The sequence below is a fragment of the Panthera tigris genome, chromosome A2 (genome assembly GCF_018350195.1).
Source record: "Panthera tigris isolate Pti1 chromosome A2, P.tigris_Pti1_mat1.1, whole genome shotgun sequence".
Taxonomy (NCBI): Eukaryota; Metazoa; Chordata; class Mammalia; order Carnivora; family Felidae; genus Panthera; species Panthera tigris.
The window spans coordinates 49,943,071-49,968,965 of NC_056661.1; the positions used below are offsets into that span (position 1 = coordinate 49,943,071).

Consider the following 25,895-nt stretch of genomic DNA (forward strand, 5'->3'; position numbering starts at 1 on the left):
GATACAACCTTTTTGGGAAACTGGTAGAAGAATCTTGAGGAGGTAGAAAGAAGGAAAGAGCATGAGGGCAGAGGACACAAGACAGACATGGACAAGAGTAGGTGAGACCAGCGTCCCTCAGCGGGATCCTCAACCATGGGGCTTATTCTAAAACCTTCTTACTCCTGGGCCAAGATCAGAACTGACAAGGTAGGAGTAGAGCCAGAGACATGGGAGGGAGACTCTGGTAGATTTAGGAAGAATCTGGAGACGAAAAGGAAATGAAAGTGAGAGGGTTGGGGAAGGCACCATTCCAAACCAAACTGAATTTTTAATGTCTGGTCCCAAGTTTTATTATCTTCCTGCAGGCTCGCCTATGAAAGGATTGGCTTTAGGATGGTGGATGAGCCAAGCCTTGATTTGTTTCCCTTCTTCAAACAACTGACTTGAACTTTCATCTGATCCTTGAGGCCCCCTCTTTCTGGCTGGAGGTCTCTTGAGAAAAAACTCCAGTGATTTCCATGGTCCGGGGAGGCAGTTGGCTCAGTGCTCTGGACAACAGCAGCCACATCTCAGCAGAGTTGGCCCTCCTGAGAGACAAGAGCCAGAGGGACAACTGAAAATTGGCTGAAATTTAGTCCAAACCACTCAGAGCTCAGACCAATATCGATGTTAAGTTTCTAGTCCTTGATGAATATTTATACCAAAATAGGGCCAGTGGAAAAGTTCCATCTGTGTGGATTTTAAGAATTTTGCCTTCCCTCAGCCACGTTGACCAAACTCAGGAAAGCAGCAGAATCATTGCCAAGTACGTACTCTTTGAAGTACAAGAAATTCTGAGAAGGCCCTGGACCCATCATATTTCTTCTTATCCCAAAAACTTAGATTTGGCACTCCTTTCTTTAAAAAATTCTTACTATCTCCACCTCTTGGTGCTTTATTATTTTAGCCTAGCCTTTGACACCATGAACACTCTTTTTTTTTAATTTTTTTTTTGAGACACACACACACACACACACACACACACACACACACACACACACACACAGAGTGTGAGCAGGGGAGGGGGCAGCAAGAGCCGGAGACAGAATCCGAAGCAGGCTCTAGGCTCTGAGCTGTCAGCACAGAGCCCAATTTGGGGTTCAAACTCACAAACCACAAGATCATGACCTGAGCAGAAGTCGGACACTTAACTGACTGAGCCACCCAGGCACTCCCAATATGAACACTCTTTTGAAAGAGTGGATAAGTCTATTCAAAGTCTTGTTGGGTGAAATTGCTTTCCTGGTTGATATTTTCCCCATCTTTCTAAAATCTGGGTGGTCCAGTTAATCACTTTAACTCACCTCCTTACTTTGCTAGTAGAGAAATGGCCCCAAATTTTCTCCTCAGTTGTATTACTCACTCCATACTCCTCAGAACCAAAAACAAAAAATTTCAGTAAGTTCTGCCCTTGATAGGAGGGATCAAACTAGAAGCTTTGCTCTTGCACCAGGCATATTAACTGCATTTATCAAACACGGGCCATGTGCCAGGCACTGTGCTACATAGTTTTTTCCTAATGTTTATAGAAATCTCATTTTACGGATGAGTAAACTAAGATTCAGAGAGATTAAATAAATTGCATTGGTGACATAGCTAGATGATGAACATGAATTAAATGTAGGAGATTCAATCCACAGCTCTCCCTCTGCCCTCTATGCCATTTCTTATCTACATGTAACACATTTGCAGGGTTCCAGAAAGATGAGTAATGATAGAGAGTAGTGCTCAGGCTCAGACCTTTTAAAAGTCAATAGCACTAGTTAGAATTTAATAATGTTGTTTTATATTTGTTACATTTTTTACACTTACCTTCTATTTTGTTAATTCTTTTTAACGTTTGTTTATTTTTGAGAGAGAGAGAGCATGCACACGTGTGTGCAAGTGGGGGAAGGGCAGAGAGAGAGGGAGACATAGAATCTGAAGCAGGCTCCAAGCTCTGAGCTGTCAGCACAGAGCCCGACGTGAGGCTCAAACCCACAAACCGTGAGATCATGACCTGAGCCGAAGTCAGATGCTCAACCGACTGAGCCACCTAGGCGCCCCAGTTTACCTTCTATTTTAATATATTTTAGGGTTAAAAGGTTTTTTTCAAGAAATAAGTTTTTTTTAAGTAATTTGTTTAAAGAAAAATTATAATAATCACCCAGGTGGTATACTGAGGACAGAATTCATAAAGGAGGAACATAGGCTTTCATAAACATCTAATATTGGATTACCCTTGATCTCTATAGCACTTTACAAATTTCTCAACATCCTATATGCATGATCATGTTTGATTCTCACAACAGCCCCATGAGGATGGTAGGAATTATGATCCATTTTAAAGGTGAAAAAAATCGAGGTTCAGAGAGCAGAAACTGCTCACCAGGGTTACATGTGTAGTGATAAAGTAGCCAGGGCTTGGGTTCAGCTCCAATACAAATGGTGTCCCCTGCTGCTCCACCAGCAAATTCAAGGGCAGGAGTGGAGAAAGAGATGTTCCAAAGCAATGATCCAAGACCAGAAATGCCATTGAAAGTCTGTAGAACTGAATGACTCTCACATTTGGCCTGAGTTTTCAGTTTCCCAGTGGTTGTGTGTATTCTGTTTCATGGAGAAGCCCGAGGTTGCTAAGTCTGAGTTGCTCTAGAGAAGTCAGATTTTCTCTCTCTGGTGAGTCACCTTTCAGAAGGTCAGAAAGTAGCTCTCCCATCATGAGAGCATCTCCTATCTTCTGGGGTACACCATGGAAGCCATGGCACACACTAGAAATGGGCCCCTCAAAGAGGAAAAGCTGGATTCTGCCCAAGAAGAAGAGCATTTCTTTCCATGTCTACTTGCCTTGAACAACTGACTGGGATGCAGACCACAGGTCTGGGTGACTGGATGGGTAGGAATACCATAAAGATGGGAGAACCAGTGGGTTTGGGTAGCAAAGAAGGTGAGGTGGGAGTGCCAACAGCCTATCCACGAAGAGATTCCAGGAGCTGAAAGCACTCATGGAGGGAACACTGAGAGCTGGAGAGAATACTGAAGCCATTTGAATAGACAAATGCTTAAGAGAGAAAAGCATGTTGAAAATCAAGAGGCTATAATGGGGCACCTGGGCGGCTCAGTTGGTTAAGCGTCCAACTTCAGCTCAGGTCATGATCTCATGGTTTGTGAGTTCCAGCCCTGTGCTGACAGCTCAGAGCCTCGAGCCTGCTTCTGATTGTGTGCCTCCCTCTCTCTCTGACCCCTCCCCAACTCACTCTCTCTCTCTCTCAAAAATAAGTAAACATTAAGAACAAGTGCTGGAACCTTAGAGTAGAGGGGAGGAGGAAGCGGTTGGGGAGGGCTGTTAAGAAGGGTTGGCCAACCAGGGGAGGCTAGAATCTTGGAAACTACAGGAAATCAGGTTGATTCTTGTTTTCCCAACTCTTCCTACAGGCATCAGCCTCAGATGAAGGGTATCTATTACGCATTAGCTTTTAACGCAACACTGAAGAAGCATTAATCAAAGGCAAAAATGAAAGTGTTATAAAAGAAGCTAGTCAGACACATGTTTATTAAGGAGCTACTATGTGCAAAGCAGAATTTGAGGCACTGGTGACAGAGCAATAAACTAGACACACAGGGACCCTGCCTCCATATTGCTTTCTGTCTAGCAGGAAAGAATGTCATTGAAGAGTTATATTCAGGATTAAGTAATAATCATGATGAGTGCTACAAAGAAGTATAAGATACAGGGTTTTCTAAGACCCTATGATAGGGGTACCTGAATGACAAATACGAGTTAGGTGAGGGGAGAGAGAAATGTTCCACACAGAAGGAACTGCATATGGGCAGACTCAGAGGTATACAGGAATGTATCATCTTTCCTGGGGCATATGGTTAAATGAATAATCCTAAATTTATTCAAGAGATAACTTTCTGGAAAGTGACTTGGTTTCCATAGTTCTGACTACATTTTAATTGTGTTAAATGAGCTGCAAAGGTGAGACCTTGAAAATGAATTATTTGCAAGGTGAGTGACCAAGTGCTGATTTCTGTTTCATAAAACTAGCTTGCAAAAACTTGATCTAAATGCCCTTAAAGTGTTTTTATTTCTAAGACTATGATTTCCTTCTGTCAGATTTTCTTAAACATAGAATTCCACTATATAAAGTATATACAACTGATGCATTATGGAGAGGGAAAGTCAAGGAGAGGATTAAGTATTTGAAGATATATTTAATATTAGTTTGAAAAACATATGCTAGTGAAGAAAAAGAGGGAAGTCATTTATAAGAAAGGGTACTTGTTTTAAACCAAGAAACCTTCTTGGTAAAGGCACTCCAGTAAAACGGAAGTGGTTTCTTAACATCAAGGCACCAATGTTGGCTGAAGGAAATGTGCGTGTCTCCATGCTTCCAATGTCATAAGTTAACCTGAGAATTTGTGTGCGATTCCCAGCAGGAGTCATTTGCATAAGCAAAGCCTTCAGACTTTTAATAACAGTGCTGTACTTTTACATGGCACACTCCCTATTACAATGTTAAGATTCGGATAAGCAAGATTAAAAATTCTCCAACTTGGTTTGCTAAGTCTCTCCATTTCCAAAATTAACTCCAATAAAAGTGTGTTATCCTTAGATCAGTAATGCTGCAAGAATTCAGACACACACACACACACACACACACACACACACACACACACAATTAACATCCTTTTAGGAAAAATTCTTAGGACATCAGGCCGCTAAAATCAGGAGTCTTATAAAAACTGGGGAGGTATAATAAGTAAGTATTGCTGGTCTCAAGCTTAGAGTTTTATACTTGAGGAGGAGTCTACTAAGGGCTGAAACCTAAGAAGTAGGAAGCCACTTAGATTTTAATTTCCAGGTATGGCCTGAAGGTATTAGGCCTGGGGACACCAACAGCTTGTTCTCATTTAGGAAATGGGGGAGGGGAGAGTAAAGAAACCCTACAAGGACTTTATTTTATCTTAATTTCCCTCAAGCCACTTGGTAAATCTCTGATAAAATTCCCAAGGGGGTTGGAGAGCTTCTGGCTCCTAGCAAAACTAGTGGCATTACTTAGATCTTCCCAAGAACTGGCAGGGCCTATCAGTGAAAGAAAAAAAAAAGACAAGTTTAAAAAAGATATGTTGGAGCCTCTGCAAACAATTTGGCAAGAAATGCCAGGTCAGCTCTTGCCCTGTGGGAATCCCTTTCACAGTCAATGAAAACAACGCCCATGCTTTGGGAACCTAGTGGTCTCAAAAGATCCATAGAAAGTCTGGATGTTGGGGGGGGGGAGAGAGAAGGAGAACCCTCCCCCCACTGACTATTTTAACTAAGCAGTGTGCCCTCAAATAATGGGCTGACCTGTCTAAAACCAGGCAGTTCTCAAAAACAGGAGAGAGTGGTTTTGGCAGTCTGCGTTTGTGCAATTCACTATTCATGTTAGCCTGGGCAGTCCAAAGGAAGCTGGTGTCAAAGGAAAATATTAGTTCAGCCTGAAAATCCTATCACTTCAGTCCAGCAGGGTCCCTTACACGTAAAATTTGTGGACCTGCTTTGGATTCAACCACGTGTACCCATGAGCTGTCAGCAAGAAGCTGGCAGCACACAGGCTGCTTTCCTCTCTCCTTCAGTCACCATCATTTCTGCACTACCAAAGGAATGTTCAACAATGGAGGCAGAGTCCTGAGCAGGGCCTGACAACTTCCAGCGTTTTCCATGCGCTGCCTTCAGATGCAATCATCCAGCCATGGAGCACTCGTTTTAGGATTTGGAGCTTTCTGCCTTGTTCTGTACTCCTCTTTTTCAAAGTGACCCCAGCCCCATCACCTTTGAAAGAAGAGTTACTCTGAAAATATTTCAAGACTGCCCACTTTGAAGGGCTCCGGCCATCGCCAAGTGGGAAAGGAGCCCAGCCATGTGAATTGTCTCATGCAATTGCTACAGCTCCTTTGTCCAAAGGTCCCTCATGTCAGGCCTTTCCAAGAGCCGCAAACCCTTGGAAAATGTACTGATTTGAGTCTTATCGCTTTTTTGCCTATTTTTGATGAAAGTGCTAAAAATACAAAAGAGTAAAATTACCCAAAAGGCATATGGAAGCAAAAGAAAAAGGGGGTAGGTAATCCCCTATCTTGGCTAGCGGAGCACTCACAGTGCCTGCTCCATTATGCCAAGTGATGATGTGGTAAGAGGTAGACATTACTAACAGACGCAGCCAACCAGGCCTGATAACGGGAAACAATGGTTGCAATAACTCGTTCTAATCAAGAGGAGACATTCAGGATGCAGACGGTTAAGGATGGGGTCAGCTGTTGGATGGGCTGCAGTGTTAGAACCAGCTACCTCAAAGGCAGGCTTCCATGTGCCCACTCTGTTCATGGCCCTGGGTCTGGGCGTTCCTGTTTTTCTGGAACCAGCCTCAAATCAGTGAAGGTTGGCTCAAAGAGGAGGGAGGGGGGGTTAGGAAGGGAGTTGAGAGCAGGGTCTTAAACAGAGAAAGCTTTCATTTCACATTTTCCTCCCTCCATATGGATTTGCTTTTCTATTCAGTTTTCATAGCTAGATTAACCCTTTGTGTTCACACATGTGAATCTTGGGAATCTCCAATAATTTCCTTCCCTGGAGGGGAAGACAGAACCAAACAAGTGATTACAAGTATAGAAAATGTTCCATACAGGGCTGTGTGTGCGTGCGCACTCATGGATATGCATGCCGTGTGTGGATGTGTGCACGTGTGTGTGCATGCGTGTGGATGGGTGTCTTAACAGGTCATACGTGGTGGTTAGGAGCTTAGAAAGGATAGGAGAGGGGAGAGCTTCCTGAAGAGGTAACGGGAGGAACTGGCTGGCAGTTTCCGGAACTACTCCAGGGGCATGGTCATCAAGGAGACTCAACAGATGGATTGGGACCCATTTCAGGGGAAGCTGGCAGGGTAGACAGAGGAGCGAAAAGCTTCTTTCACCACCCCAACGGGCTGGGACCGCCGGGCATCCTGCTGACTTTTCACACCTTCTAGAGCATGTGCTGGGATTCTGTGAATTTTCTTCTCCTTGCTGGCTGCCCTGCTTTCAACTTAATTTTACCTGTTAAATATCATGTGTTGAGAGAGGAAGAATAGTAAAGAGAACATGGTGTATTTTGTCCCAAACACAAATTCTCATAGAGTCAAGCCTGGACAAACCATCTTGACAAAAACAAAAACAAAAAACAAAAACAAAAAAACTTTTCTTATAGAGAGTAAAAAGTGCTCTTTTGTTGGGCATTTGTTCAAAACTTTATTTGGGATACCAGACACTCCTAACATGAGCTAAATCCATCAGACTAACTCAACCACAGCTGGTCTGAGGAATCAACTTAATACACACAAACCATTTAACAGGAAAGATAATCAGATCTATACCCCAAAATACTGACAACTCAAGCATTTCTGCCATCAGCTCATCAGCCACTAAATGTTTTCCTTTTCTGCTGCTTTAAATAGGATTGGGCTTTAAAAACAAAAAGGAAAAAGAACAAGTTTTCCATCCATTGAATTCTGAGTACAAGATCAGCTGGGCTAATCTCAATTTGTTTAGTCTATGCATTTTTATCCTTATTACACAATTCAGGAAAAGGGTATCTAAGTTGAAGTGATTTCGTTACATCTGTGCTTGTCCAGACAGAAGACTAGGAATGCCCAGGGAACAACCATGGAGAAGAAACAGTGTATGTGGACACATACCCACACAGATACCCACATGCATCTGTGCACACACATCCATGTACACACATGCACACACACACAATCCCCTGAGGAATATTTGTGTCCCCAGATATGACCTCTGATGTAGGCAAGGTCGTTGTTGCTGCCTTTGTGAGACTTGCTGTGGTTTTAGGAGGCACTTTATTCTAAGTTGTTTCCATGGCTAATTTGCATGGCATTATAGAGAGCATAGGTCAGTCAGTGCAGAATGGAAATTTGAATAAGTAAGTTTCTGCTCACTCCTCTGTACCATATTTGAAGCCAGCCACCTTAAGGCCAGGCTATACATCCCACTTTTTCATCTCCTGTTTGGGGAAACAGGGTTTTCTTGGCCACAAACTGAAGCCCTGGCTTGAGGCTTCTGCAGCCAGAGTACAAGTATCAGTAGGGAGGAGAGAGAGGCAGGAGATCAACACAGGGCAACAGTTGTGCCTAAGATTGGAGGGGCAAGATGGGGAATGCCCATTTTATATATAATATTCCATATATATATATATATATGTATATATGTATATATATGTATATACATGTATGTATATACATATATATGTATATACATGTATACATGTATACATATGTATATATATGTATATGGAATATGGAATAACGCCCAAAGTCACCCTAATGTAAGAGTTTGTGTTGTTCATCCAGCATCCCTGGATTTCTGGGCCCCAGTCTTTACCTCTGGTGGCACACAGGACATGTCACAAGGAGGGTTTATGTTCAGGAAGGGTGACGAATGTAACTCTGACATTAAGAATGGACAGTTATTGTACTAGTAAGTGTATTGATTTCATTACTCTGTTAAGATTTTGTAAGGCTATTTGGCAACTCATTCTTTCAATCACTGGAGAGCTTCAAAAAAAAAAAAAAGAAAGAAAGAAAAAAAGAAAAAACACAGAAGTTCAGACCCTGTCGAGGCCATGGGGTTCTTGAGTGGGACAATGAAATATAAGGCCCCCATTACACTTCCCAGCCAGGTCAGTCTCTGAAAGGATCACACTTCTCAAGTGGGGGTGGGGAAAACAACTATCCATGATGCAGCTTGTAACCATCTGGGCCTTGAGTGTCCCAGCTTGGGCCCCTCTGTTTGGCAGGACCTCTCAGTTCCCACTTGGGCCCCAGGTTTAGGGAGGACCACCCTGACCTCAAGCCTGGCAAAGGATCTCAACATCAGTGGGAGTCACCCAATAAGTCATCCAGCCAGGGAACTTTAGAAGCAGAGGAAGGGCTGTGGTCTCCTTCTGTCTGGCTATTCAGAGAGTTACTGCATTTGGCATGAATGCCTGTGAGGTGGGCTTATGCCAGGTAAGAAGGAACCAAAATGAAATAACAAAAGTCAGACATGCTGTAAATCTCACCTTGTAGGGAATGGTGGTCTGGGAGGAGATGTCTCTCTCCGATGAGCTGAGAGCCACAGAGTCCAAGTTGTAGTGGCTGAGGGTACAATGGGGAAGCCCAGTTGTTCCCAAACTTGTCTGCACTTTGGGCTCCTCCAGAGAACTTCCCAAATGACTGAGGTCTGTTGCCCATCTCCAGCAATTATGGCTAAATTTCAGTGGCATGCAGCTGGGATTTTAGAAGTGTTAAAAGATCTCCAGGTGATTCTATTGTGTAGACAAGTTGGGAACCACTGATGTAGCCCTTTGCTCTTTAAACCGTGGTCCCCGGACTGGCAGCATCAGCTTTCCCTGGAAGGTCGGTAGAACTACGGAATATAAGGCTCATCCCAGACCTGCTACACCACAGTCTTCTTGTTAGCTAGATCCCAGCTGATGTTCATGCTAATCAGAGTGTCTGATTAATTTCAAACACATGCAGACCAGGCCAAATCCCCATACTAAAGTACAATGTCATGGCACACTCTTTCTAATTCCTGGCACCAAATGCATTTGCAGTTCTACAGTTACATGGGTTCTTTGAGAAGTAAGTGTAAGGGCCCCAAAATACCTGGAAAATTTCATTTCTTGGCATTGCCTGTAGTGCATTGGTTAAATTAAAATGGAGATTGGGGATTCTGAGAGACCTGGGTTTATTTCTAAGCACCAGGACTTTAATTTGACCTCTGTGAATAGTGTTAATTAGGGAGACCAACTCTTTGTGGTTTGTCCAGAGCATTCCTGGGTTCAGCACTAAAAGTCCTGCATTCAAGCCCTGATTCAGTCTGGGGCAAACCAAGACCATCCGTTTCCTTCAGTTCCTTTATGCACAGCCTGATCAGTGGTTGTCAGACTTGAGCTGTGCATGCAGATCCCCTGGGGGGCTTGAACAGCAATGGCTAGGCCCTACACCAAGTAACTGAGTTAGTGGGTCTGGGGTGAGAACTGAGGATTTGCACTGCTACCAAGGTCCAAGGTGTGTGGGGGTCCACACCTCGAGAACCACCACGAGGCAGCGTAAGATTTGCCTGAGCTTGGGCTTAGCACAGTGGCTGGAAGCTGCAAGGCCTAGTAGTCATTGCAGCTGCAACTGATTATTTTTTTTATGGAAAAGATGCGACGTGAGCTGGTCTCAAAAGAGTAGGTGGGGCTGAAGCTCCCTGAGGTTTGATGAGCCTGAGCAAAAAAACAAAAAAACAAACCCCAGTGTATATTTCAGAGAACTTCCAAGTGATTGGAACTTCTCAAGTGATTGGAAAGAGAATCTGGGTAGAAATAGTAGATGATATGGAAGTAAAAATAGATAAATTTGGACTGGTGAAGTGGGCCACATTCTAGGAGAATGGAGACATCTAACACTCAACAACGTTTATCCCTCTTAAAGTGGCTTAATTCAACTTCAAAATGAGATGGGTGTGAGTATCCTTGATCTAAACAAATTATTAAGAGTTGGGAATACGTGTGCCTGGGTGGCTCAATCGCTTAAGCATCCAGTTTCGGCTCAGGTCATAATTGTGAGCTCGAGCCCTACATTTGCCTCTGTGCTGTCGGTGCAAAGCCCACTCCGGATCCTTTGTCTCCCTGTCTCTCTGCCTTTCCCCCTCTCACACAAGTTCTCTCTCTCTCTCAAAAATAAGTAAACATAAAAAAAATTTTTTTTAAAAGGAAATACTTGAGAATAAACCCCAAAATGACTTGCCTCTTGCCTTAGTTATTATGATTTTGTTCTTTTTTAAAGTGGTAACAGTTTCTAGAAGACAGTTTTCAACATGTTGTCCCCCAAGCCACTGTCTGTCCAGTCATCTCCAGACCTTGGGTTGGAGGGTGAGCCCCAGCTCCCCAGTCTGGTACTAAACATAAGTGACCTCTCGCCCCTCACTTGGGCTTCCAGGGAGGGAGCAGATAAATCAACTGAAGCCAATACCCTGGTGCTTTTCTCCTACAGGCACTGCCTGTGGTTCTGATTCACTTTCTCCTCCAACCACTGCCTCTCTAGCTGCCTTCAAAGCCTGTCCATTGCCTTGAACATGTATACTTTAGTTTATTTAGCAGAACAGGGTTGGATGGTAAAAATACTGAGACCAATGTGATCATGGCCTTGTACTACTGCCCCCAACGCTAACCTGGAACCCCCCCCCCCAACTCCTACAGACACACTGTCCCGCCTGTTTGGATCCAACTGGCCTAATGCCCAGAGTCAAGGCTAGACCTGTAGGAGGCCGTCTGAGGTCTGGAGACTCCTAGTGTGGTAGGAAATCATAGGGTCTGGATTCCAAAAACATGAGTATGAATTATGTCCTGAGCAGCAAATCCCATTAGATCTATGAGCTCAGTTTTTTTTTTCATGAGACAAATGCAAAGTGTCCACATCCTAAGGTTGTTGTGAAAACCCAGTGAGATAAGGAATGTAAATATACTTTGTAAACGTCAAGTGCTATATCCTTGATGGAAAGTACCAGAGCAGATCAGATGAGAGCACAACTCTGAAGTAAGACCCGCCTGGTTTCACTTCTTGGCTTCACCACTTGCTAGCCGTTAGATCCTGAAGAAGAGGCTGAACCTCTCTGGGCCGGCTTCCTCATCTGAAAAGGAAGTCACTAACAGTACCTCTCTCACAGGCTTGTCAAGCATAAATATTATGAATATGCCTGGCATATGCCTGGCACATGAGGTCTACTCAATAAATGTTAGCTACAGTCAAAGTCATTAGGAAAACTATAACATTTTGGCTTGAAGTACAGATGAAGGTAGAGTGAGGGGACCCCCCCCTTCCCCATAGGGGCTCCAGCACAGACCATTCTGAATGGACAAGTTGCTTCTCCTTTCTCAGTCTGTCATGCATCCTCTGTTGTTTAGGAATAATGATTATCCTTCATAGTGTCATCATAATTGTTCAGGAAAAATGCTTAAGTAAGTAAGATCAATCCATGGATTGTCAAGCTGTTAATAGTTGGGAATTGTTGATAGCAATAGAGTCATTGCTGGAATCATTTTTTCCTGTTGATGATGGCAGTTCTTTTCTGGGCCTTCTCATAATTTCACCCCACCCCACTCTTCACTACCCTGACTCTACCTTCTCTCCTTGGTGGGGAGGAAAAGGTTTGTTTTTAAGAAACAGCATGTTGGCTAATAATTTTTAATAACACCTATGCTTATAGGGGCTCCTGGGTGGCTCAGTCGGTTAAGCGTCCAACTCTTGATTTTGGCTCAGGTCGTGATCTGACAGTTCATGAGATCAAGCCCCATGTCAGCGCTGACAGCTGACAATGTGGAGCCTGCTTGGGATTCTCTCTCTACCTCTGTCTGCCCCTCACCTGCTCTCTCTCTCTCACTCTCTGTCTCTCAAAATAGAATAAATAAAACTTAAAAAACAAAGAACACATATGCTCAGAGACTTTACCTGTAAAAATCAAGTCAGAGTAATTGACTTGAAACAGAATTTAGTGTCAATATTCAGAACACCCCAGCTCAGAAAGCAAACCCATGGAGAGTCAGGAGTGCGTGTGATGGTGTTAAGATAGAATTTTCAAAAACATAAAATCACAACTCTTGTGCAAATATACAATAAAACTTAGTAAAGATATTACTCAACTCATTAGTTAATAAAGTAATCAGTAAGATATTTAGGCCAGTTCATAAAGCATCTGAAGGGCTGTGTATTTCAATGTTAGGACAAGATTGATGGGTTAGGTACATAACTAGCTAATGTCCAGCAGGACAATAAACCATAACCTTTAAGGTTATCTGTTTCAAAAAGACAAAAACTGCTTGTATTTGTATCTTTACTGGACAAAAAATCTGTAAGTTAACATGTGACTGCACCAAGTCTTGGGGTAAAGCAAAGTAAATTTGTCTAGATAATCCTCATAGGGGTGGGGGGTGAGGGCCAAGGTCATTGTCACCATATGATACTGAGAAGATGTGCCACCCACTTTTCTGCCTCATGCTCAACGTTTGGATAATTGTTTTTAACGATGGTAAATATTTTACTGTGCAAACAACCTTTTAATCTGATTTGTGGCTTACTACAGCCTGGTGGAGGCAGAAAGGGCAGGGAAAACCCATTTCTCAGAGGAGGAAACCAAGTTACACAATGGGAGGAGAACTCGCATTTTCTAATCCCAAATCCTCACTCCTACACTTCGTATTGTATGCCCTCTTTTCCCTTCTTCATCCCCGTCCTGCCTTGTTCTTGGCTACGTTTCCTCCCTGTAATACTTCCCCCGGCGGTTCACCTGAAGGAAATGCTCAAAGTGGGGAGAAGGCTCTGTGGCCCCCTGCCCTTTGCGCCCTGTGGCCCTTGCGCCCCCATGGCTCCTGGCCTGAGCTAAGTCCTTTCAAGTCCCTGACAAGATTCAGTTCCACAACATCCTACTCCTCCAGAGCCAAAGAAAATTGTCAAAACATTTTATCTCCCCTCAAGAAAAGGGTTAGAGTACATGCTACATTCCAGGGACCCATTTTTTAAAGTGATGGCTGCTTTTAAGCTCTTCTGTGTTCAGCTACTGTGAACCACTGTGAGCAGCCACTGGGCCATCTTCCATCTGAGACCGAGTCCGCATCGGAGAAACCTACTGTTTATAAACCAGAATGTCTTGTTTGAAACGCTGTTTCTGCTTGGTGTTTTCCTCCCCTCAATAAACAGGATCATCATTTTCTGTGTCCCAGATAGCTAGGTCTGTCTGGCTCCTGGATAAATGACACGCAGTGGACAAAATGGCTATTTATTGTGCTAAGCAGTCGGCCAGGAAACTGGCTGCAAGTGTGTCCTGATGGCCCAAATCTGCTGCTTCCTTGCAAGGCCATCTATTTTTCTCTCCCACGGACTTCTGTCACCATGGAAACTGTCCCACTAGCAGGATGAAGGCTAAGGCCAACTGTCTGCCTCCTCCCCTTAGTCAGAGAGACAGCATTTGCACGCATGAAGCAAAGTAGACAGTAAGAAAGTCTGTGAGATATGCGCTTAGAAAGTAGTTCCTCTGAAGCTCTCTAGAATTCTGAAGCTGGGAAAAGAATTGTTTTTAGAATGTCTGATTCAGAGTCTCTCAGACCGTTTACACAAGGTACAGTGACAACGAGAACAAACACTCGGTGCATAATATGTGCATGCCAAGCCCTTTCCATGCAGCAACCCACATAACCCTCACGGTAACTCTGCAAGACCAGTTACTTGCCGAGGTCCAGCAGAAGAGCCATCCACCATTTGGAAACACATCATACAAGAGGATTCTGGGTAACAGAATTCCAACAACCTCGATCCAGGCCAGTTTTCTCATTTTACAGGGGAGCAACTTAGATGGGGCAAGGAAATGAGTCGCCTCTAGCCGCACAGCTAATAAATGTCAGAGCTGGCACCATAGAGCCAGCCCCCCGCCGCAGGCCCGTGCTCTTCTGTGCTGACTTACATCACTAGTTCTAACCAGACCCTGAGCCAGCAGCTTGGCCCTGCCGGCCAAGCATCAGGTCTAATCCCCTTATAGGATGACTGTTGAATCTGCCGCTCGTTAGAAGAATGGCAATGCTCACACGCAGGGTGTTTTGCCACTTATGAAATGCTTCCACCTAGCTCTTCTGTTTCCAGGCTTTGCTGCCTCTGAGTCTAAAACAATCCAACAATGAAGCCTTATTCATACGTTGTATACCTTCCAAAATAACCATTGAATCACTCAAACATTAAGTGCGGAAGGATGGCTGCATTTCAACTAGTAGAATCCAAGGCAACAGGAGGCAGAAAGGAGAGATGAAAGTTTGCAAGGTTTTAGATGCCTGGGTCTTAGAGAGTAAAGTTCCACGTGTGAGTGAAAGCTCCGCAGCTTAGGACGATGACTTGATGGTGAGCATACTCTTGTTTTCAATTTTCAACATGAATCTAGCACTGAACAGGCACAGATTGGAACGTGATCCCCTTTAGATATGTGCAGTGTGGCTCTTACTCTCCAAAGTTGTGAATGTGTATAAGAACAGCATGGTATGGGGGCACCTCGGTGGCTCAGTCGGTGGAGCGTTCAACTTCAGCTCAGGTCACGATCTCACAGTTTGTGAGTTCGAGTCCCGCATTAGGCTCACTGCTGTCAGCACAGAGCCTGCTTCAGATCCTCTGTCCATCTCTTTCTCTGCCCCTCCCACACCCCTCCCCTCAAAAATAAACATTAAAAAGAAACTTTACAGAACAGCATAGTACGAGAAGATATCGTGCAAACAGCAGTTGTCAAAGTGGGGGGTGTGAAACCTAGGTGTCATTGTGGGAAGATTTGAGCAACGGAAGAGAAATCTGGTAAAGAATAACTGTGACCTTTCGTGTACTTCTCTGGATTCTAACAGTAGCAGTGAGGGTGGACTCACAAGTTTCACTCCTTTTTTTTCCTGCTTAAAAGCAGGAAGAGGAAACAGGGGTGCTCAGAATACAAGACCCCCCCCCCCACACACACACCATCATGCCCTTTCATATCTTTTTGCCCTCACACCTTTCTCTTCTAAGAATCCCCTTCTCCCTTTCTGCCTGCTCATTTTGCATAGCCCCCATCCAGAGTCACCTCTTCTAAGAAGCCTCACTGGACTTCCCCTACAGGTTTATTAACACCTTCCTCTGCGCACCTAAACTCTGTGTGCAAAATAACAGCAGCTGCCGTCTTGAGTACCTCATGTGAATGGGCACTTTGCATACATTATCTTTGTACCCATTCGACAAGTAAGGAGACTGAGGCTCAGTTGGTCCAAGGCCCGTATGGCTGGTAAGTCCTGAAGCTGGGTTGGGAATCCTGGTCTCCCAGGCTCCAAAGTCCAGCCTCTGCCACACAACAGGCAGCTTCCTTTGCCTCAAACTTACCCCTTCCAGGAGCAGGTGATAAGTATGTGTTTCTCTCTTCATCCCCTCCTAGTCTGCGAGTACTCCTAGGGCACACCCGAATCTTATGATGTATCCCTGTGCCTGACACACAGTAGATACTAAATTAGTGGTTAAATGAATCAAATGTCTGTTGAATGAGGAGCTTATCCGTTTATCTTACTAGTTGATGAGGACTTGTTCTTGATAAAATCATAGTACGTGTGCATACCTGCCACCAAGTCTTCCCCACCCCCAGTTGAGAGTTAGGGAAGTTTCTCAGCCAGCAGATCCATACACTAACCCCAGGCTTCTCCCATCTTAATGTCATACAAATCTCCCGGGAAGTTTGTTGGTGTGCAGATTCTGATTCCGAGGGCTGGAGTGGGGCCTGAGGGTCTGTGCTTCTGGCAAGCTTCCCATGATGCTGCTGATTTGAAGACCCCGTCTGAGAGTCATTTGGGTCTCAACACATCGGCAGCGGCTGGTGACAAAGAGTAAAACCTGTGTCGGGTGTTGTTCTCCTTCCAAAGGACAACCAGATTTCAAATGCTCCTGATTTTCCGTGGTTTAGCGAAATATTTAAGTTATGCTTTGAGCTATAGACACGTGGCAGCCTGCGCATTTGTTTGTGCCTGTAGCTTTGGTTTAATCACACCCTATCAATAAATCACAAATAAATGAGGGAGAGGAGGCACTCACTGGAAGATTCCATTCCAGTGACAAGTGGACCAGGGGAGCTGATGAATATAAAGGGAGGAGCGGAGGGTTTTCAACACAGCCCTGGTGGCTGGTGACAGCACTGAAAGGCCAGCAATAAGCCCCCGCCTCATTCCATTTTTACTGGCAAGGACCCCACCCTTCCCCACTTGCCTGCCCTATGGCCACTTCCCCGGCTGGTCTTCTCCATTCTTGGTAAACAGTAACTGATGGCTTATTCATCTTGAGCCCTTTGAACCCCACACAATCCCTTTGCTGGCATGCCAAGTCTTTTAGAGGTCAAGCATCCCCGATCCAAGACTTGTGGAAGTGAAACACCCTCTTTTCTGTCTCCTTTTCCAGATGTCCCTGGGCCAGCAGCAGTCAGCAAGAGGTGTGCCTTGTTTGAGATGCAAGGGGACGTGTTCAGGCTTCGAGCCACATCCATGGAGGTAACAGACTTTGTCAGGAGAAGCTCTGCCTGCCTGCACTTCTTGGCTGTCCTTTCTGGGAACCCCAGCCATTCTTCTCTGCTGGGACTGCTTACTTAGGATGCATGCATTTCAGGGAGGACTGGCTCCAGAATGAATGCACTCCTGCTTGGCCTCATTCAGAAATGACAGAAAAGCCCTTAGGAGCCAAGATGAGGAAGGAGCTTAGTGCTTCATGCACCGTTTTGAGGTGGAGACCACCAAGCTGGCCCCATGAAGGACTGCACTGGGCAGATGTGGGCAGATGTTAGTTGGTGCCTCGTCTTCTCTGGACTGCTCTATCCTTGGGCTTGGTGCATGTGGCAGATCTCCCCATACGGTGCCATCACCCCATTTGGATCTCAGAGTACCCCTGGGCCAGAAATAAAAGTCACTGTGTCCACAGTATTTAAAAACCAGGCGCTACATTAATATCCGTGAGGGAGGGCCATGAGATCCAGCTGGACTTGGAACTGTAGAGTGTTTCTTTCTCTCTTTTTATTGAGGAATCTGAAAAGCAGAGGTGGAGACCTCACACTGCACAGCCCCCAGGCGCTATTCCCATCAGCATCTGTGTGGAGTTGTGCAGGGCACACAGCCTGTGTGACTGTCCTGGCAGCCCTGGAAGAGAGAGGCTAACCTCTGTAGGGCACGATAGCAAAGTAGAGCTTTTGATCCCCCTACCAGAGGGATTCCTGGGGCACTCAGAGCAGGAGTGAAATTTGGGAGGTATTTGTCTCAGAGTTGTTGATTTCCATGGTGGGATGGCAATTAGAAAAACATTCATTGCTAAATCTTGTACGTTGGAATATTGAAGCAATCCTGAGCAGTTGGTATTAGTATCTCAGTGTCTCCATTTTTCATATCAGGAAACTGAGGCTGGCTAACAGGGGTGGGGAGGGGATGGCTACTAAATGCCAGGATTCAAAGTTGGGTCTTTGTGAAACCCCACTCCATGCTCTTAGACATTCTACAGTAGTACTGTGGGTCGTGAGCTTTTGAAGCACGGGACTGTTCCTTGGCTCCATTCCCTGACAGTCCTTGACCTCACAGGAGCTCATGTGGTCTTCTGGATGCAAGTGACTTTCAAAGTCATCCAAACCCCACTGTATCCCCCGCACAGATTCCTCCTACAGCTAGCACACTTCCTGTTGGGGGAATGCCCCACGCATCTAGTTTGGCCACTAGAGCTCTTTCTGGCCTTGAGGAGTCAGCTTCCCTATCATTCCTCCCCCTTGGTGCTGAACCTGCCATCAGGGTGTCACGGAACAATGCTGACTCCTCATCAGCTCTCCAAGGACAGCTGGGATGCCTCCTTTCAGAATTCTTAGGGCAGCGGGGAGGGATAATGTTCCCTGAATGCACCCCCTGACTCAGTCAATAATGTTTCCCCCTCTCAATGTTCAGCCCCTTGCTGCCTCTTGTCTGACATCTGAACAGGGTCATTTAACATATTCTGTCTGGTTTTCTAGCTGTTTATGGCAGGAGGACACTTCTGGGCCCTGTTCTTCAGGACTGTAAGCAAGGAGTCTCAGCATTGTTGTAATCCCTACATTCCCCCACCAGTCTACAAAGGACGTGAACATCCAGTGAATTTATCCTTGAGAAATGCAGATTGCAGCTTCGGGTCCCCCATAGCAAGCATTGTATTTGGTTTGAATCACTTTAATGGGGACTTAAATTCAAGCCACACTGGAGCAGTGAGGTCCAAGAACCTTAGCAGGGAAGCTACATAAAACCATTTTTATGCTCCAATTTTCACACTGTCGATAGTTAGAAATTTATTTAAATGACCCAAGTGGAGCCAGCCTGGTTTAGTGAGCAATTCCCTCAAACAATAATTCATGTGCTCACTCACCTTGAACAAACACTTCCCTTCTGTAAGCCTCACCTTTTCCATCTGATAAATAGGAGCATTGGAGTCAATGTGCTCTTGGTTCCCCTTCTGGCTTTACAATCCATAGTTTCAGGCAAGTTGTCTGTAATCAAACCTGTGATTGACATGGTTAATGGAATTAGAATGGAATTAGAGGCACAGATGGTAGAGTTATTTGAAGAGGACAGTATGGAGTGAAGGCAAGAGCAGACTTTCAGAACCAGCATATCATGAAAATGGAAGGGGAGGCTCCCCCAGCAGCCTGCAGCCTCCCACTTCCCAGATGGACGTGCTGGGCTTGCTGGCATTCCGACACAACCTCAGGATGCTGAACTGCCCTTCAGGGCAGTGGGAAACACACCTCCAGGACTTCAGGCTTTTCAGAGAGAGCCCAACAGAAAGTCTCTTCCTTGCATGCAGAGATATTTTTACATTATCTTTATTGTAATAGCTTTATTTTTTTTAACGTCTACTGACTCCAGTGAGTAGAGAAAAACCGCAATTTGAGGGAAGCAGGGACACAGTATGAAAAATGGGAGACAGACCACACAGGCGCTTCAAATTACAAAGTTTTACATGCTTCAGGGGTCACTCTCCGAAGGATTCTCCTGGTCTCCTCATTGTGACATGCCTTCTGATGAGGTCTTGTCTCCATACCAGCTGCAGGAATTACATTGTTCCCTCTGCCTCTTCTGCCCAGGGCAGTGGATCTTCACAGATAACTGTGCCCTGAGATTTGGGCTTCCTTTGCTTTTTGACAGACAATCTAGAGAAAGTCAACCAGAGCCACTTAAATTCCCGAAAGGGACCGACTAGTGACTCTGGCACTTTGATGTGCATCCGAATTACCTCTGAACAGGATTACAAGTACCCATGACCAGATCCCACTCCTGACCAGTGCATCTGACTAGCTGGGGCCAGGGAGGGCATCTCCAAGTTTACCAAGCTGCCCAGGTGATTTGGATGCATAGCAAAGTGTGAAAACTCATCAAATAGACCAGGGGTCAGCTAACTTGCTGTAAATAGCCCATTAGTAAACATTTTAGGTTTGTCAAGCCATAGGGTTTCTGGCATAACCAATCATCTTGGCCCTTGTAGCATGAAAGCATCCATGAAGCGTGTAAATGAATGAATGTGATTATGTTCTGTATATCTCTATTTCAGGACACTGACATTCAAATTTCCTATCATTTTCTTGTATCACAAGATAGTAATCTTCTTTTGAATTTTTTCAGCCATCTAACAATGTAAAAACTCTCCTTCACAGGCTGTGCAAAAATAGGTGATGGGTCAGATTCAGTCAATGGAATGTAGTTTGCCAACCTCTAATGTAGACCAACTCTCTCATTGTCAGATAGGAGATTTGACCACGGGCTGGTGTTGGGCTAGTGTTGAGGCTGGCATTACATTCCAAGACTTTGCCTCTTCCACCATTCCAGGTAGCCCAGGAGAGATTGCAGAAATGGCCATTTTAACACCTTTGGGGATCTTCCTGGGTGTGTCCGTTGCCCTCTTCAGTCTGAGTGCCTGGAAAGAGTAGAGTGGGGCCAGAGGGGTGCCTTCTTCATTTATGGTGTCCCAGCAACAATACCTGGCAACATGACGGCATGAATAAAAAGAGAAATAATACTGACATAATGTCAAAGAATATCTCATATCCGTCAACATTTTCCATTTCAAGGTGTTTTGCATTCCACACATCTCTAATAGCATCCTGAGAGTCTACATTAACCAAATAAGCAAATTCAGCCTCCCCACCCAGCTCCACACATGGAAGGCATTAGGGGTCCAAGGGTCCACTTGGACACTGGGCTTTCCCTCACTTCTTTCCACTTCCTCCTTCCATTTCCTCCTCTGCTGCTGTCACTCCCTACGTGTAAACTAGTGGTTTATTCCCTACCTTAGGGAAGCAGTCTCCTCCATGTCTAGCTCATGAAAGGGAGAGGCAAGAGAATATTTATCATGAGTAAGATGCCCCAATTCTGAAAACACGAGCAACAGAGAAAAAAAGAAAAGACTTCTTGGTTTTGCCCCATGTCATCTTTAGGGTCATATTCTCTTTTGTAGTGCTGGAATTATCCTTGAGATCAACAATTTTACCATTTCTCAAATTATAGCCCACGGAACATGGACTGGGGCTGCAAGCTTCTCCTTGAACAACACTGGAAACGCTGCATTTTCCCTGACTTAAAGTCACGCTGTACATCAGTGCGTTAAAAACAAGAATCAGCCTTGCACTGAAGAAACGCGTTTCACCTTCTGTAACCCACTGTTTCCCCACACTGAGCCTTTTTCCGTGTGCCACATACTTACATGCTAGGGGAACTGGTCCAGACCAGCGGAACCACCCCAGAGCATATGTGACTCTCATATGGCCCAACCTTACTCTATGTTACATTTTCCATCTGATTTGCTTTCCCTCTCCCACTCCAACTATAGGCTCCTGGAAGGGTGCACTGGGTCCTCCTCACTTTATATTAGACAAGGTTTCTCAACCTCAGCACTATTGACGTTTGGGGCAGGATAATTCTTTGCAGTGGAGGGGGCTGTCCTATATTTTATGGGATGTTTAGCAGCATCCCTGGCCTCTACCCTCTAGAAGCCAGTAGCACTCCATTGCCATAATCAAAGGTGTCTTCAGACATTGCCAAATGCCTCCTGGGCATCAGAATTGACCTTAGTTTGGAATCACTGAGGTAGACTATCAAGGTGTTCTCCTGCGGGCCTCCCAGGCAATATTTGTGATACATGGGTGAACATATCAATCTCCTGAGTTTAGAAGAGAAAAAAAGGAGGGTTCCTTCGGGCATGCCTAGCTGTGAGGCGCCCACGCTACTGCAGTGACACCTCTTTTGCTTGGGCCTGCCCCATCCATCCCTGCTGCAGGTTCCGACGTTGCTTGCTTTACTTAACAAGCTCTTAAGTCTCATGCATGGGAGGAAGTGAGATACAGCACGCCTCAGGAGTCACAGCACACCTCAGGTGACAAGCCAGAAAGGGAGGGAAGAGGTTTTCCTCTACACTGCAAACACTTGGATTTCACAACCTTAACAGCATGGCACAAGGCAGCCAGATGCTTTTGTTTTTCATTGTCAGAGAGAAGTGTCAGGCTTTCAGGTGAATGTGAAGCTTCCCTAGGATGCTTTTCCTTCTCACAGCCTCACAACATAGCCTTGCCAGTGAATATCAATCTCTCCAGCCCAAGGGGTTTTCTTAGCTCATTCTCTTTCCCCTGGGTCCCAGCCACAAGTTGCTTAAAGAAATTTTCCAGCTGTATTCTAACTTCAGTATGAGTGCTAAAGAGTTCACAGTTGCTGAAGCTCCAACGCTCATGAATCTTGGGAGACAATTTCAATAATTCCTTAGAGCAGGGGTCAGGAAACATTTTTTATAAAGGACCAGAGAGTGGATAATTTAGGTTCCGTGGGCCAAATGGTCTCTGCTGCAATTACTCAAGTCTGCCGCTGTAGCCCAAATGCATCCACAGACAATATATAAATGAATGAGCATGGCTGTGTTCCAATAAAACTTTATTTATAAAATCAGGTTGTGGGCCAGGTTCAACCTACAGGTCATAAAGACTCCTGCTTTTGAGCATCTTTAATGAATGAACCAGCCCTTGCTGCCACCATGAGTAAAAATGTGCTGTTCTTCTGACCAGCTGAAGTCATATCCCACATTCCCCACAGACAGACAGTCGGATTGATAGGTAGTCTCCCAAAAGCAGTTCCCAATCCCAAAGTCCTTTTGGTCTCACATTACCATTCATCTGCTGCCAGCCGTTCCAAGTTACTAAAGTTGAGCCTTGAACTTGCTTTCAAAAAGGCAGATGCTACCAGCAGGAGACTGCTGCTCTTCTCTGGAGGTTGATCTCACTTTTCCCGATTACCGCCCCCCCCCCCAGGAAAATATGCAAGTCATGCAAATGCAGCCATGAGGACCACTGCCTGAGCTCTGAGCTGGAAGATGATCGGAAAATTGGCCGCTTGCTGATGGACTCCAAGTATTCCACCCTCACAGCCCGAGTGAAAGGCGGGGACGGCATCCGGATTTACAAGAGGAATCGGATGATCATGACCAATCCCATTGCCACTGGGAAAGATCCCACCTTTGACACCATCACCTATGAGTGGGCCCCCCCTGGAGTCACCCAGAAACTGGTAAGACAGCTTCCTCCAACCAAATGGTTGTTGTCCTGTCCTTGTAAATGTTAGTCATGCCTGAATTTCAAAGACAAGGTAAGAAGAGGGCAGTATTATAGAAATGATAGGAATAACTAAGGTTCCAAACCTGCTCCTGCATCACCTATGTGATCTTGAAGTGAAAACTGTCTGGGCCTCGGTTTTCCTCTTCCATGAAATGGATAGAAGTGTTTCTATGAATTCTGAGGGCCCTTCCAATTCCAGTACAGGGTCGTTCATGATTCCCTTTGGGCTCCCCACTTCTGAACAAAGGCTGACTTATCATTCAGGACTCCCACAGTGCTTGTCTTCATGTGTGAGTTGTTCCTTTTCCCTCAGAGTGGCCTGGGATGTATCCTTTGCAGGCCTGTGGGGGAGCACAAAAACAGTCCTCTCTTCTTGCCAACAGCTGAAGGCTCTTAGCCTTGGAAGGGAGAACCAGACTAGCTTTACACAACCCTGGGGGTGAGGCACCCAGAGAAGGACAACATCCAGAGAGAGCAAGTAACTTGCACAAGGTCACACCCTGGCTGCCCACTATAAAGACCCGTATCAAGTTCCCATGCACAGGCCTCACCCCAGATCAGAAGCTCCAGATTACAGGATCAGAATCACCAGACATGGGCATTTAACTCTTCAGATAATGATACCTGCAGCCATTGTCAAGACCCCACAGACCTGACCAGTGCCCCTCCAATTTCAACAAGTACATACATCATCTAGACAACTTGCAGAAATATATCTAGGAAGCTTGGGGCTGGTCCTGAGACTCTGCACTCCTGACATGCTCCCAGGGGATGCTGGTCCCCAGACCATGCTTGGAATAGTGAGGGCCTAGATGATTTCCACAAGTTCATGAGATTGAAAAAGTTCCTACAATTTTAGATATGGAAGCCTGGCATGTAATTAAATCTCTTCTGGGAGAAAAGGAGAGCCTTCAGAGTCCTGCATGGTCATACCCCCACAGGCTGCACCCGCAGCTCTGGCTATGACCCCTCACCCATTACTTTATAGTGCTCTGACCTTCTTCTTTCCTGCTCTGGAACACTCCAGGCTTTTGCCCTCCTCATGGACTTTACACTTGCTGTTCCCTCCCCTTGAAATGCCTTTCCCTGCTCTTTGCATGGCTGGGTCTTTCTGATAGTCAGGTCTCAGACGGGCCTTCCCTAACTCCCCAGTCCACCTATCCTCCAGCTATATTTTTTTCTCTCTCCCTCAGTTCGCCATTGATTCTTTAGAAGATTTATTGCGAGCTGCAATTGTCTTATGTATGTCTTTGTTTGGTTATCTCTCTCATTGGAGTGAAGCGAGGTCCACGAGGGCAGACACCACACCTGTCCTGTGCACCATCCTATTTGGCACATCCTATTTGTGCTACATCACCCTCCGGGCCAGTGGCATTCCACACATGGTCTGTGGACTAACAGTGTACCACAAAATCCTGTGACTGGTCCACAACGAGAAGTACAGAAATTGAAAATAAATGTTGGGGAAATATAGTAGCAATTGACATCCAAGCATGTGATCAGACAACTCCTCTCACTGAACAGAATTCCACTGTGGTCAGACTCACATGGAAATCTCATGTGGCATGGGCTACATTCTCATCGCATGCAGTGAGCCCAAGAATCCTTCTGCAATCAGTGAAAAAAAAAATCAAACAAAAAAACCTGATCCTTCACCATAGAGCACCTGAGTAGCACCCTTCTAAGCTGTAGCTTAAGTGGAGGAAAGGAGGGGGAAATCCCTTTTCAATCAAGTGGAGAGAGGCAAAGATGCTTTTTTTAAAAAAGCTATAGTTCTTGAAAACATATTTTATTTTTTTATTTATTTTTTTATTTTTATTTTTTTTTAATTTTTTATTTTTGGGACAGAGAGAGACAGAGCATGAACGGGGGAGGGTCAGAGAGAGAGGGAGACACAGAATCGGAAACAGGCTCCAGGCTCTGAGCCATCAGCCCAGAGCCTGACGCGGGGCTCGAACTCACGGACCGCGAGATCGTGACCTGGCTGAAGTCGGACGCTTAACCGACTGCGCCACCCAGGCACCCCTTGAAAACATATTTTAAAAGAATACGTCAGCATTTGTGAGCTCAGCCACCCTGTGAGGTAGGAATTATTTTACATGTAAGGAAACATAGAATGGTTAATTGGGCTTGACCAGTTGGAGGGGCTGGGCAGGGGCAGATCCGGGCCACAGAGAGTGGCATCCAACTATAGCAGTGCTGGGTGGCTCCAAATGTGGGTCTGCCTCCAGCACCCAGGTCTGGCTAAGCCATCAAGCAGGTCTCCAAGATGTCAGTGGAAACTAAAGCAAGCAGCTCGTAAAAGAGCTGGCTGTGGGCGTCAGGAACTGGCTGGTGAAAACCCCAAATGCTTCGGCTCCAGACTAATCAGAGGAAGGCATCGTGAGGCTGTGATTAATGCTCGCTCATAAAACCACATGGTATAAAGGCCCCTCTGTCTGCTCTGCATCTGGCCTGCCTGAGCAAGTCGCCTGAGATTGGACAGCTCTCCCTTCCCATTCACCCTCCCCACTTTTTTCTTTTTTTAATTACCAAGTGATCAGGACTGATTATATTTTGGAAATGGAACTGAATCTTGCTGTCATCCTTCCCAACCAGAATGAAAAATGGAGAAATTCTTAAGCCTTTAAAGATTAGTAACAATAAACCTAATAGCTAATATTTACTGAGTACTTACGTGTGCTAAGCTTAGCATATGCTAAGAGCTATGCATA

The 25,895-nt window shown here is 45.2% G+C and overlaps 1 protein-coding gene across 1 annotated transcript in view; it reads left to right on the plus strand.

Annotated features, from left to right (window-relative positions):
- The window catches only part of LMCD1 (LIM and cysteine rich domains 1), a 58,129-nt gene that overhangs the window by 12,876 nt on the left and 19,358 nt on the right, over nucleotides 1–25,895 (plus strand). Inside the window, exons 2-3 of the mRNA XM_007075521.3 lie at nucleotides 16,992–17,080; nucleotides 22,879–23,134. Coding sequence (XP_007075583.1) covers nucleotides 16,992–17,080; nucleotides 22,879–23,134 — 345 coding nt within the window. The remainder of the gene's footprint in view (nucleotides 1–16,991; nucleotides 17,081–22,878; nucleotides 23,135–25,895) is intronic.